The sequence below is a fragment of the Mya arenaria genome, chromosome 16 (assembly GCF_026914265.1).
Source record: "Mya arenaria isolate MELC-2E11 chromosome 16, ASM2691426v1".
Classification (NCBI taxonomy): Eukaryota; Metazoa; Mollusca; class Bivalvia; order Myida; family Myidae; genus Mya; species Mya arenaria.
Window position 1 is genome coordinate 39,123,356 of NC_069137.1, and position 15,157 is coordinate 39,138,512.

General features: G+C 36.9%; 1 protein-coding gene across 6 annotated transcripts in view; it reads right to left on the reverse strand.

The window, feature by feature from the left end:
• The window catches only part of LOC128222035 (coronin-2B-like), a 51,542-nt gene that overhangs the window by 19,162 nt on the left and 17,223 nt on the right, over positions 1–15,157 (reverse strand). For all 6 annotated transcript variants that reach the window (XM_052930784.1, XM_052930788.1, XM_052930787.1 and 3 more), the window contains 8 exons: positions 13,273–13,422; positions 12,349–12,513; positions 9,574–9,696; positions 5,065–5,169; positions 4,556–4,652; positions 4,003–4,115; positions 2,595–2,708; positions 1,172–1,228 (listed from right to left, as the gene is read on the reverse strand). In XM_052930784.1, the coding sequence (XP_052786744.1) occupies positions 1,172–1,228; positions 2,595–2,708; positions 4,003–4,115; positions 4,556–4,652; positions 5,065–5,169; positions 9,574–9,696; positions 12,349–12,513; positions 13,273–13,422 (924 nt within the window). The remainder of the gene's footprint in view (positions 1–1,171; positions 1,229–2,594; positions 2,709–4,002; positions 4,116–4,555; positions 4,653–5,064; positions 5,170–9,573; positions 9,697–12,348; positions 12,514–13,272; positions 13,423–15,157) is intronic.

Below are 15,157 nucleotides of genomic sequence, written 5' to 3' on the forward strand. Positions count from 1 at the left end.
ACATTGTAATATAAAGTAAATTCAAACAGATAAACCTTGTGCATCAACTTCTATGATGAAATATATTCATTTAAAAAACAGAAAAGAATTTCCTGTTATAATTTCAAAGCAATTTTTCAACCTGTATTTCAACAAATCTCAATGAAATTTAAACATATGGTTATAAATTTGAAATAATTATTGAGAAAGTTTGCTTTCTGTAAGATTTTTTTACATAATAATGTGTAACTGGTTTTGAATTCATGCAATGCAAATGCAAAAAGCTTATAACAGTGTATAAATACATTTGTTACACTCTATAAAATGGGAAATTCTACAGCGGAAAATGTGTACTTTTTTCATAACAAAGACTGTCATAATCACCAACATGATGCACCATTGAGCAAAAGCCGTTGTATTTTGGTAAAAAATGGTTATAACTTTAACAAGTATTGAATACATAGTTATGGGCCTTGCTTTGCATGTGTGTTTTGTCTTTGTCAACATATGTACCAAGTTTCATTTGCATATCAAGAATAGGTATTAGAGTAATGTCCAACATTTAAAGGTCTAGTTTAAAGCTGCACTCTCACAGATTGAACGTTTTGACAACTTTTTTATTTTTTGTCTTGGAACAAGCCAACTTTCGCAAACATCCATGGAATGCAGTAAGATAAGACTGCTGACAAAAAATAAGATTGCAGATTTTTATATTTAAGTTTAAAAAATGATGTTTTATGCATTTTTCATAAACCGTTAGTAACAGTTTAGGCCATAAAACATTAATTTTCGAATGGAAATATGACGATCTATGATCTGATTTTTTTGTCGGCAATCTTATATCATTGGTTTGCAGATATTTACGCAAAAATTTGCCCTTTCCAAGGCAAAAAATAAAAAAGTTGTAAAAATGGTAAATCTGTGAGAGTGCAGCTGCTTTAAGGCATGTTTGGCATGGCAATCCCCTGCTGTGCATCTCCTGTTAATTGCACTGATGTCACAGTAAGGGCCAATTGCCTGTTTATTTGTTTATTGGCTCAGGGCCATTTTGGGTCCATTTAAGTTCTTGTATGTTGCATAGCCGCAACCGCCACTGGCAATGACAACAAGGCTAAAAACCAAACTACCGGTAGCTATAAACCAAATCAAATAATTTTTGTGAAAAAAAAATCCCACAAAATAATCAGCTTACATTTGGTCTGTTGGCCTTGGATGGAAGCACTGAAGGGTCATTGACAACTCTTTGGTCCTGCGGTAACCATGGAAACACAACATTGCATCACAACATACCGTGAAACTGCGACATAACTTAGTGTAACCATACCTGCATCTATACCATATCATTATTATTTTCCCTCCCTGACTCCATCCCCTGCCCATTATTTTTTTCATCCCTTTTTCTGGCACATACTGCTAGTGTTTTTTATTGGCCCTTTTTTGGGACCAAAATTTAGAGTTTCATGGGCAGACAAAGAAAACAAAAACAAAACTTGAAAAAAGTATAAATAAAAGCTTAATTGGCAAAAAGGGTTATTTCTAGGTCTAATTTCAGTTGAAGTTGGAAAAAAAATACAAACACAAATATCTTGATGTATAATGCAGTTTTGGTCATTAATTTTCATATTAATAACTGCAAATAATATCCTTTCAACTGACTGTTACAATATATAAGTATCAGGTATCCGAAATTAACATCATGGTTAATGGAGCTTTCAGTCATTGAAAACTGGTCAGTATAATAATCAACCTAAATGTTTAATGCAGGTATGGTTGGCTTGCAAATAAAAAAGCATAACATACTTAGAAATCTGACAACAATGTAGGGGGAATCTGAAACATTTATAGAGTTGTATTACATTTAACTTATAAAGAATAAAGTATGCTGTTTTTAAAACGTGATAAGAATAGACAACATTCAGAGATGCAAGAGCAGTATTGAAACTGATTTTTAAGTGAACATGTAAGATACTGTTCAAGAGAAACAGAATAACTTTCAAACAAATTAAAGTGTAAAGCTCAATAATGATTATAGGTCAAACACAAAATGCATATATTATACCTGCAATGAAACAGAATAAAGGTCCCTGAATGGTGACTGTTTTAAAGAGACTAGACACCAATTGATACAATTGAAAAGAAACAGAATATTGTCAAAAACTTACATAAAATTGACATCATTGCGTACAACATTATTACGACACATGCATCTTTCGCAGTTTTTGAGCATTTTTTCCAATTAGAAGTTACTGGGTTTGTCTACCACCTAAATCCCAGTAAGTTTAAAAAGAGCCTTGATATATTTATCTGTACTCATAAACAAATCTGATTTAAACTAGGAAACCATAATGCGCTATTTTTAAACAGGGAAACACAAATGAGACAGCTACTTCATTGTTATGTTAATTATTTCAATAATGTAAAATGATGTATGATCGGCCTCCTACCAGCTCACATTGACAGTTCTAGGCTTGTTCTGAGGAAAAACTGTATTTAACTATTTTTGACCATCTGGTGTATAGTCCCTTTAAACGCACATTAATAGGCCAATAGTAGTCTCAAAAACATCAAAAGCAGTAAAAGGAGGCATGATTTTCTTTCCTGTCAATTCTACCTACCTGCATTGAGATCAGTATTGGGTCCCTGTTTTGCCCACTTATCCATTCATCAGCATTAAGAGATGGGATGGCACTAACAGTTGGTGGGTAGATGTCTTCTTGGAAGATGTTCGACTGTGAAATATGGGATGAAAAATTAATTTATATACAGAACACATTGAAAGAGTACAACATGAAGTCTTTTCAAGGAGTGACAGAAGAGAGATATCACATATTAAGGTTTTAGCTTTCTTCCTAATTCTGTCAATTTTCTTTCTTATTTAACAATTCAATCAGACTATATATACTGTCTCATTGCAATTGCTATATTGTAGTTATTTAGTATTATATGATATTAAAATAGATATTGTTTAATCCAAGAAGTCAATGTATTCAGCCTATAAATGTAGGGGGTTGTTATAAATTGACTGTATACAAAACACATTGAAAGAACATATTTCTTTGGCCTGTTATCTTTTCAGGAACTTTTAGAGGTGCAATGACCAAGCTGTTGGTGGATAGATGTATTTTTGTATAATATCAGGCTGTTAGATATGGAGGTTGTAAATAATATTGCATACAGTACACATTGAAAGAATAAATTATTAACTCCATTCATCTGCACAAAAGAAGGGAATGGCACTTTCAGTTTTCGGTAGAAGTATTCTTGGAAGATACTTAACAGTGAAATATGGGTTGTTCAGATAGATTAAATATGGCACACATTGAAAGGTTCAACATAAAGTCTCTGTTTCTGGCCACTATTAATAATTAGTGATTGAGAGGGGACCTGCACTAGTTGCGTTAGTGAATGTGACCAAAGGTGTTTGATAGTAAAACATGGGTTGATCAGATTATAAATGGCACACATTGAAAGATTCAACATGAAGTCTCTGTTTTCAGTCAGTTATCTGAATAATCAGTGACTGAGAGGGGAACTGCACTAGTCATGGCGGGTTGATGTGGCAATATAATGCATTCCAGTATGAAACAGAAGTTGTAGAAATAGATATAACTATTGAAACATTCAACAGGGGATATATATCAACAAATTATGTGAAATCATAAGCAGTAAAAAAATAGATATATGTCTTTTTAAAAGTTTTTTGACTGTTAAACATAGCCTTATAGGACAAAGAAAAAAAACATTACAAAAAAAGAGTATATTTTGGAGAGTTCAAAAATGGGTTTACTGATTTGGTCATTGTATGCCATTTTCAGTATTGTGGGAGTTCAGCTCAGATGGCATTCACTTTTATAGAAGGGTTAATGTCTTCTTAGCACACATTTGACTGAGAAATATGAAATAAAGTATTTATGCCTAAATAACATCCCCAACTGAGACAACTATGTTGACAAATATAATTATCAGGATTTACGTCCATCAAGCAATAGAACAGAATAAGGAAATAACACGAGCCAGGCTTACTTTTCTAGGCACAATCATTGAGATTGGTTCCACAAAGTTTTTGGCGGCATGAAGTTTGTAAAATCTCATTATTTCACACCTGTTGATATCACACCCTCGCTTAGGCATCACACCTGAAATAAAACAATTGTAGAACATCATTACGACACACTGTCCTGCTTGAGTCACACCTTTCGCTTGAACATCAAATCTGAAATAGAACAATTTCTACTCCATTTTGGATTTGCAATTTATTAACATCACAGAAGCTAATGGCATTCATATAAATAAACCAATACCCTAGGCTATAAAAAGTGAGGCGAATATGGCCCTAATCCAAGATTGAGCAACTCTGTTCTTTCAAATTTATAGCACTGTCAATGTTTAATATCCCTCAAAAGAAGGGTTAGTAATTTAAACTAATTTTAGTGATGAGATGGGTGATCAAACCTGCGTCCCCTGGGTTGACAGTCAATTGTCTTACTACAAGAGCCATATTCACAACACTATTTATAGAGTAGGGTATTAGTTTATTTATAAAATTATCAATATTTCATACATACGAGGTACTTACCCAAGCCTCTCTGTGGTTCTGATGAGACATAATTGTTCAGGTCATGAAGGAACGGGTCTTTGTTGGTTATTTCAAAATACCGGATATTTCCATCACCCTGAAAAAAAGGAGCATATTTCTGAGATAAGTTCCTCAGGCAAGTCATGTTCAGGCTGTTGGTAAAATTTTGTGGGTTAGTGACACTTATTAAGGTATAAACACCAACGATAAATGTGGTTATCACAATACCAGGATTTTTTTTCTCAAAAACAGAAAAGATAAAAATGATGATTATCAGAGCACTGATGGCCATGGGCTGGAATGGCAACAGAAGAGCTAGATATGCAACTCTGGACGCTAATTAGCTGGAATGGCAATAGAGGACATTCAACTATGGCTGATGATAAGCTTAAATAGCAAAAAATGACATGAAACTCTCGGCTCTGATTTGCTGGAATGACAATCTATAACATGCAACAATGGTCACTGATTGGCTTGATAGACTATATATAATTTATGCCAATACATACCTTTCCTGCTACATAGACCATCTTTGTGTCATGGTCGTAATACGTCATAAGGATACCATTGGAGCTATCCACCTTCCGCCTGTTTAACTCTTTGGACAGGTTTCGCTGAAAAGGATAGTTACAATAATAAATATTCATGCCAGACTGTTGTTATGACTGTTATACTAGGTAGACACCAAATGGTCCAAAAATTCGCAAATACATCATTTCCACAAAACAAACCTAGAATTGTCAATACGAGCTAGAATGAGGATGATAATACGTCATTTTACATGATTATAAGAATATTTTGTCACTGTCTCAGCTGAGTTTTTTTTTAAAAACCATGCATGGATCTGTATAAATAGATTAAATGCAAAACCATAACCAGAATGTCTAAGTCAAATGAACAAGAGGGCCATGATGGCCCTGTATCGCTCACCTGTAGACCGCAGATGACCCAATATCGAACTTGACCTAGATTTTATAGAGATGATCATTCTGACCAAGTTGCATTGAGATTAGGCTAAAATTGTGACCTCTATTGTGTTCACAAGGTTTTTGTACTAATTGACCTAGTGACCTAGTTATTGACCGTGAATGACCCAATATCAAACTTGACCTACATTTTATAGCGATGATCATTCTGACCAAGTTGCATTGAGATTAGGCTAAAATTGTGACCTCTATTGTGTTCACAAGGTTTTTCTACTAATTGACCTAGTGACCTAGTTATTGACCGCGGATGACCCAATATCGAACTTGACCTAAATTTTATAGAGATGATCATTCTGACCAAGTTGCATTGAGATTAGGCTAAAATTGTGACCTCTAATGTGTTCACAAGGTATTTCTACTAATTGACCTACTGACCTAGTTTTTGACCCCAGATGACCCAATATCGAACTTGACCTAGATTTCATAGAGATGATCAGTCTGACCAAGTTTCATAAAGATTAGGTCAAAATTGTGACCTCTGTTGTGTTCACAAGGTTTTTCTAATAATTGACCTAGTGACCTAGTTATTGACTGCGGATGACCCAATATCGAACTTGACCTAGATTTTATAGAATGATTATTCTGACCAAGTTGCATTGAGATTAGGCTAAAATTGTGACCTCTATTGTGTTCACAAGGTTTTTGTACTAATTGACCTAGTGACCTAGTTGTTGACCGCGGATGACCCAATATCGAACTTGACCTACATTTTATAGAGATGATCATTCTGACCAAGTTGCATTGAGATTAGGCTAAAATTGTGACCTCTATTGTGTTCACAAGGTTTTTCTACTAATTGACCTAGTGACCTAATTATTGACCGCGGATGACCCAATATCGAACTTGACCTAGATTTTATAGAGATGACCATTCTGACCAAGTTGCATTGAGATTAGGCTAAAATTGTGACCTCTATTGTGTTCACAAGGTTTTTCTACTAATTGACCTAGTGACCTAGTTTTTGACCCCAGATGACCCAATATCGAACTTGACCTAGATTTTATAGAGATGATCAGTCTGACCAAGTTTCATAAAGATTAGGTCAAAATTGTGACCTCTATTGTGTTCACAAGCAATTGTGAACGGACGGACGGACGGACGGACGGACGGACGACGGACGAAGAGTGATCACAAAAGCTCACCTTGTCACTACGTGACAGGTGAGCTAAAAAGGGACAAAATTAGCCTTAAATGCATGATCAAGTCTGGGTTGTCTAAAGTTTCAATGGAATATGTCATGTAGTTGCTGAGTTATTGACTTATATGTGCTTACATGCAAAACCTTAACCTTATTATCTATGTCAAATAATAAAGGGTGATAATTTGCATTATATTTAAGATACAGTAATCCAATTTGTTTTCAAACTTGATTATTTAAAGTGTGTCTGATAGTTGGGAAGACATGTTTTAAAGGCCTAGTTAAAGGAATATTTGGCATGATAATTCCCTGCTGTGCATCTTCTGCTAATTGCACTGATGTCACAGTAGGGGGCAATTTCCTGTGTATTTGTTTATTGGATCAGGGCCATTTAGGGTCCATTTCTATAATAAAACCTCAGAAACTGCACAGCAGGATACTCAGATCAGAGATATGATAAGAGGGATCAAGGCAAAGAGATTAAGATCAATACACAGAGGTTGTGTACTGTGCACAGATTATGGGGGTCACTTATAGAAAGCTTCAAGGCCTTTAAGTTTTAATGCAAGACATGATGTATTTGCTGAGATATTGACTTAAATGTGGTTACATGAAAACCTTAACCAAGGTGTGACGCCTATGCTAGGGTGTCAGAGTAGTATAAGTCACCTTATTCTTCAAATAGGCATGCTAAAAATGAGGCAAAAGAAGGTGGGCGTGCGTCCTTTCACCCCTAGCTTGTTTGTAGTATGTTGTTTTGCCTAGCTATGCCTATGATCTTGTGAACTATTTGTGGAGAAGTAGGGAAAAGGCCTTCAACTCCCGAGAAATACTAACATCTTTTTTGACTGAGCTACGTCCATGATCATGAAAACTATTTGAGGGCAAGTGGGGAGGAGGCCTTCAACTCCCGAGCAATACTGTAACATCTTGTGTGGCTTAGCTACGCCCCTGTTCATGTAAACTATTTTAGGGAAAGTGGGGAAGAGGTCTGCAACTCCCAGGCAATACTGTAACATATTGTTTGGCCTAGCTACGCCCCTGTTCATGTGATGTATTTCAGGGCAAGAAGGTAAGGTCTTGACCCCAAGCTTCTGTGTAACATCTTTTTGGCCAAGCTACACCCCTGCTCATGTGATATATTTGAGGACAAGGGGATAAGGTCTTGACGCCAAGCTTCAGTGTAACATCTTTTTGGCCTAGCTACACCCCTGCTCATGTGATATATTTGAGGACAAGGGGATAAGGTCTTGACGCCAAGCTTCAGTGTAACATCTTTTTGGCCTAGCTACACCTCTGATCATGTGATATATTTGAGGACAAGGGGATAAGGTCTTGACGCCAAGCTTCAGTGTAACATCTTTTTGGCCTAGCTACACCTCTGCTCATGTGATATATTTGAGGACAAGGGGATAAGGTCTTGACGCCAAGCTTCAGTGTAACATCTTTTTGGCCTAGCTACACCCCTGCTCATGTGATATATTTGAGGACAAGGGGATAAGGTCTTGACGCCAAGCTTCAGTGTAACATCTTTTTGGCCTAGCTACACCTCTGCTCATGTGATATATTTGAGGACAAGGGGATAAGGTCTTGACGCCAAGCTTCTGTGTAACATCTTTTTGGCCTAGCTACACCTCTGCTCATGTGATATATTTGAGGACAAGGGGGTAAGGTCTTGACGCCTAGCTTCTGTGTAACATCTTTTTGGCCAAGCTACACCCCCGCTCATGTGATATAATTAAGGACAAGGGGTTAAGGTCTTGACGCCTAGCTTCTGTGTAACATCTTTTTGGCCAAGCTACACCCCCGCTCATGTGATATAATTAAGGACAAGGGGATAAGGTCTTGACGCCAAGCTTCAGTGTAACATCTTTTTGGCCAAGCTACACCCCTGCTCATGTGATATATTTGAGGACAAGTGGGTAAGGTCTTGACGCCTAGCTTCTGTGTAACATCTTTTTGGCCTAGCTACACCTCTGCTTATGTGATATATTTGAGGACAAGGGGATAAGGTCTTGACCCCAAGCTTCTGTGTAACATCTTTTTGGCCAAGCTACACCTCTGCTCATGTGATATATTTGAGGACAAGGGGGTAAGGTCTTGACGCCAAGCTTCAGTGTAACATCTTTTTGGCCTAGCTACACCCCTGCTCATGTGATATATTTGAGGACAAGGGGATAAGGTCTTGACCCCAAGCTTCTGTGTAACATCTTTTTGGCCAAGCTACACCTCTGCTCATGTGATATATTTGAGGACAAGGGGTTAAGGTCTTGACGCCAAGCTTCTGTGTAACATCTTTTTGGCCTAGCTACACCTCTGCTCATGTGATATATTTGAGGACAAGGGGGTAAGGTCTTGACGCCTAGCTTCTGTGTAACATCTTTTTGGCCAAGCTACACCCCCGCTCATGTGATATAATTAAGGACAAGGGGGTAAGGTCTTGACGCCAAGCTTCTGTGTAACATCTTTTTGGCCAAGCTACACCCCCGCTCATGTGATATATTTAAGGACAAGGGGGTAAGGTCTTGACGCCAAGCTTCTGTGTAACATCTTTTTGGCCAAGCTACACCCCCGCTCATGTGATATAATTAAGGACAAGGGGGTAAGGTCTTGACGCCAAGCTTCTGTGTAACATCTTTTTGGCCTAGCTACACCCCTGCTTATGTGATATATTTGAGGACAAGGGGGTAAGGTCTTGACACCTAGCTTCAGTGTAACATCTTTTTGGCCTAGCTATGCCCCTGTTCATGTGATATATTTGAGGACAAGGGGATAAGGTCTTGACCCCAAGCTTCAGTGTAACATCTTTTTGGCCTAGCTACGCCCTTGATATATTTTGTAGGCAATGAAAACTTACAGAAAGGAGAAGAAATAATATAATAAATTACACTTACTATATCCCAGATACCAATCTCCCGTTCCCCATGCCTTGTAAATCCGGTACAACACACTTGACCAGTATCCCCTACGAACACACTTTTGGAGGGTCGGATACCTTCAAATATGCACTTCTTTTGCTGAAATTTAAATTGAGAACATACTTCAGGCGTATGCTTAGATTATAATTGATATCATAGGTTTAAGCTTAGATTACATTGAAAACATAGGTTTATGCTTAGATTACATTGAGAACATAGGTTTATGCTTAGATTACAATGAGAACATAGGTTTAAGCTTAGATTACATTGAGAACATAGGTTTATGCTTAGATTACATTAAGAACATAGGTTAATGCTTAGATTACATTGAGAACATAGGTTTATGCTTAGATTACAGGCTTACACCTAGATTACTTTGAGAACATAGACTTATGCTTTGATAACATTGAGAACATAAGACTTACGTTTAGATCACACTGAGAATGCAGGCTTACGCTTAAGACTACATTGAGAACTTATGCTTAAATAACATTGAGAACATAGACTTATTACGCCTAGATTACATTGAGAACATAGACTTATGCTTAAATTACATTTAGAACATAGACTTATGTTTAGATTACATTAATAACAGTGACAAATGTTCATGCTTAGATTACATTGAGATAACAGGCTTAGGCCTAAAAAAATAAATTGTGTGGTTCGGGTAACATGGTCCCCAAGAATAGGTAGGGTAGGTTGGGATTTTTTTTATATATTTTTAGTTTTTTTGAGTTTGGTACAGGTTTGTTTGCTTTGTTTTTGTCCTTTTTCAACAGAATTTCAGTTATATAAGGACATTGCTGAGCATCGCTGCAGTAAGGTGGTGTGTCATTGCCAGTTTTGTTGTCATTCGTCACACACCTTCCAAAAGCAAAACATTGATAATTATATGTGACAATACTGACCTGCTTCAGCATCTCAAAAACATTTCTCTGCCATTCTCCAAGAAATAAAGTAAGGAATAATTTATAAACTGTACAAATGGCAACTGACACAGGTTTCAGTCCCAGTTTAAAAGAAAGTCACATTTTGTCAGGCACCAGCCTATGTCAGAACTCCCAGTATTTTATATTTCCTTTCAATACTACGTAGTATGTTTGCCCTGCTGCTATTTTATTTAAACTATTTTTTTTATGATTGCATCTGACAACATGACAAGTGAAATGGGTCACACCTTGTCCTGCAGTGGTGGGTGGGGTATATTAAAATTAGACCGGCATTCAATCTTATGTGTGGGAAAACTTATACTTTTATCCAAGAGACATTTTGTTCCATTGTATATACCTTACTCAGAAGAGCGAAAAGTTTGAGAATTTCCTGATAAATTGTACGACAGGAATATCGTACAGTTGTTCTTCATACAAACGGGTCCATGGCCCCTTGTTGGATGTTGACATATCAATCTCGGATACAGATCCCGGCTCGAACAAAAACATTATTTCTACATTTTCGAAACTCATCTCGGGTGTTATGAGCTTAAACTCCCGCCATTCTGGAGTATTTTTTTTTCACAAGTCGCACCAAAAAAACAGTAGGGTCAGCGATATTTTCCAGGTAGGGTCGGGTGACCCGAACCACACAATTTATTTTTTTAGGCCTTATGCTTAGATTACATTGAGAACATAGACGTTTGCTTAGATTACAATTAGAACATAGAATTATGCTGAAAAAAAACATTGATAACACAAAATGTGTTTTATATTTATAACGTGGAAACCCACTAAACCGGACAAGGTCCTGACTGAGCAAAATTTCCGGTTTAGTGAGGATTCCGGTTTAGTGATGATTTGATGTACGGAGTAAGTTTACTCAAAATATTAACTGAGTTAACCTTTAAAGGCTTTTGTCCTCTAGGGACAGTTCAATTCTCCGACGTTTAGACGGCGGTTGAGACATGATTAAAGCACTTGCAAAAGTGATAAGCATAATAAAACATTTCTGCGTTTTTATATTCATCTTTTTTCCAAGTCTTAAAATAAAACAACTCGGGTAATTTAATGCTTGTTTAGTATGTTTGATAGTTTAATTAACGCACCGCTCTAATTTGATAAAATCATAGAAGTCTTTAGATAAAACAACCCTCCAAAATGATCACTAAATAACCGTTTCTAGTTCTTTATGTTCTGCAACAAACAAATAAATGTTTCAATCAATTTTCTTTTTACAAGTTTGATTATCGTTTGATTATCGCATGACAGTCATTCCACAGCGCTATCATCACACATTATAGATTATCGAGTTAACACAACATCGCAGGTGTAATACAATATTAACAACACACCGGCCGTCAAAACAAAGTGACACACGATTCGCAAATTCCTAATACACAAAATTATTTTGACATGTTTGAACAAATAAACGTCCGGTTTTGTGAGGAAAATTTACGTTGACAACTAACAAATTTTCTCGATTTTTTGTCCGGAATCCGGAATTCCGGGGTTCTGGCTTTGTAGGGATTTTTTTACATTGAAAATAGAAGGGGAAAACCGGGACTCTGAAAAAAGTCCGGTATCCCGAGGATTCCGGTTTTGTGGAGATCCGGTGTAGTGAGTTTCCACTGTATTTACTTCATTGGTTTGCATACAGTTGGCCAAAATGTGTATCGAATGGTCAATATCTATCCGACCCAAGTTGAAATTAAATCAAGCACTTTAACCATGTATGACATACAATACAGTGCACATTCCCGTTATGGAATTCCTTATCATTGAAAAATGAACATCAAATTTTGTAAACAAGTCAACTCACCGAGACACAGTCGCCGACCCTGGGATCTATGACGCGGAACACCTTGTCCTTGCAGGTTGTACAAAATAGCGAACCATCGCGATTCCAGGATATAGACTGGACAAGGTCTGTGTGACAGTTTACAACGTTGACTGGTTCTGCTTGCTCTACATTCCAGATAATGCACTGAAAAAAAGAGAAACAATATTGTATATTCTTTGCGTCAGCCATACTTCAGCTAAAATCCAGTTCTGGGCTATTTATATTTTATACTTTTAGTAGCCCAAACATCAATTCCTATAAATTGTTATAAAAATGATTTATAACTGCCTTAAAGTCCAGCCCTACTCTGACTAATAAATAAATATAATCGCAGCCATTTGATGCCATCCTGTATTAACTACCTTACTTTTTACTAATATCCAACCCCAAAATGAGTATATTATTCAGTTATTGGGTGCCAGCTTATAAATGTATAGTACAGTTTATACAAAAACTGACTCAAAAGCTTACCTTAAAATCACCTTTAAAACAGACTCTTCACTAAATATGGTAATTGTGGCCATGGGGTGCCTTAGTTTACATACAACACCTTTTTTTGTTAAATCTAACAATTAAATCCACCTTTCACTTAACACGTGTGAGTCTACATACAAAACTTTGATCTGATATTGAGTATGATATTTACCCTCATTTGTGCCAGTCTAGCTACACAACCCCAACCTTAAAATCCAGCCCAGCGCTAAGTATGATATTTTCTGCAGTTGGGTGCCAGTCTATGTCTGACCAAACCTCACCTTAAAATCCATCCAAGCACTAAGTTTGATATTTTCAGCAGTTGGGTGCCAGTCTATGTCTGACCAAACCTCACCTTAAAATCCATCCAAGCACTAAGTTTGTTATTTTCAGCAGTTGGGTGCCAGTCTATGTCTAACCAAACCTCACCTTAAAATCCAGCCCAGCACTAAGTATGATATTTTCAGCAGTTGGGTGCCAGTCTATGTATGCGACCCTTCGACCATGTCCATGGAGATCAACCTGCCACTCTGTGAGGTTAGCTAACAACCCGGTCTCAGGAATCTGCCACACTTTTACCTATAATATGAAGTTATTTTATTTTCAGATTTAACATTTGTTAGAACTTTTTTTTGAGTGTACATTTGTGTACTATCATCTTAAAATTCGCAAAATTGTATTCAAAAACTATCACTGGCCAAGCAGTCAATATTGCCATATAAGTCCACAAGCTCCATTTGCAAAATTGTTAGGATTAAACACTATTTTTACTTAACAAATCCACACTAATATACTATAAGTTCTAAATTCTATTTATGTGTATGCATCTTTCTCCTATCACACAATTGACATGTCGCATATGGGAACCTAACTCCCGCTGGTCACTTGTTGGATGTTGGGAAATAACTTGACAGTTATCAATGCCAGAGTTATGGGCCTTACAATACAATAGGGTTATTAGTACTGCGTTTTGATGCGGGAGGTCTTATTCGGATTCACGAGGCACAAGCCGAGTAAAATCAAAATCTGCAAAAATCAATGAGAGTGGAATACGACATTCCGGATCAAAATGCGGTACTAATAACCAGGGCTTCTAAAAACCGGCAATTTGACGGTCTGGACCAATTTTGACCAAGCCAGACCGATTTCAGTTACAAAAAGTGCAAAAAAAATTGGTCCGAAATTTTCTCCTTTTTTTATAATTTCGGTCCAAAACGACTAGGCCAGTAAAAGTTGCAGAAATTGTAATACACAAATATTCATGAGTCATTCACACATTCAAAACTACCCCCAATAGGTCATAAAAGTGTCTTAGTTACCATGTGACTAATGCGACCAGCTGCTTTTTACGCTACACTGATCACTCCATAGCCTATCTGTTAATTAGCAGACGCTTGCAATCGGTCTAATCACGTGTATTGGTAGGTCGCAAAAGACACAATTAAACAAACTATGTGTTAATTGTGTGCTTGCAGCTATCCTGATTAAGTGTTAAAATCGGTCCATATTTCCACATGGCAATATGAATATGCTATGTCGTCGTCTATAATTACATGATATATCCGTTTGTTGATTACCAAACTGTTAAATTTAAATTGTTCTTGTAAATTGCATATGTCATTGTTAATGCGAACCAAGTCATATACCACTTTTTGTCGTCTGACCGCTTCCCGACAGCCACAGTTATTTACGATCGCAGTCGTTCTTATTAGAAACGCTGCAGAACTTGATGAGAATCTCATTTGAATTATTCTTGAATCAATGACTATCTGAATCGGCTATGCAGCTCTAGAACCCTGTTAGGAATTGCGATATCGGGAAAAAATATTGACAAAAAAGACGTCGCGAAAATGTGTGACATTTTTAAATAATCAGACTTTTGAAAAGGCCTTTATTTTTATCTATTTTCTTGGGGGGGGGGGGGGGGGGGGGGGTGTCGCCGCGTCCAGACCGATTGTGGCCGGGTCCGGACCGATTGAGGTTCCAAAATTTTAGAAGCCCTGCTAATAACCCTATATTATATACATTACTGGTTAGATCAATTAAATGCCACATGTTTTCATAATAAATGTCATTTTAACAACGCACTATTTTGTTTTGTGACGTCATTTTAACATCGCGCAACAATACTTGTTATGACGTGATGTAACAAGAGTGGAATACAGACTACCGTATTTTATGATATGTATTGCGTGTGGATTTATGATGGGTATATAGTCTCTGGCAAACATGTACATGTATACCAAGTTTCATTTGAATACCTTAAGCGTTTTTTGAATTATGGCCAAAGTTAATTAAGCTTATGCATGCAGAC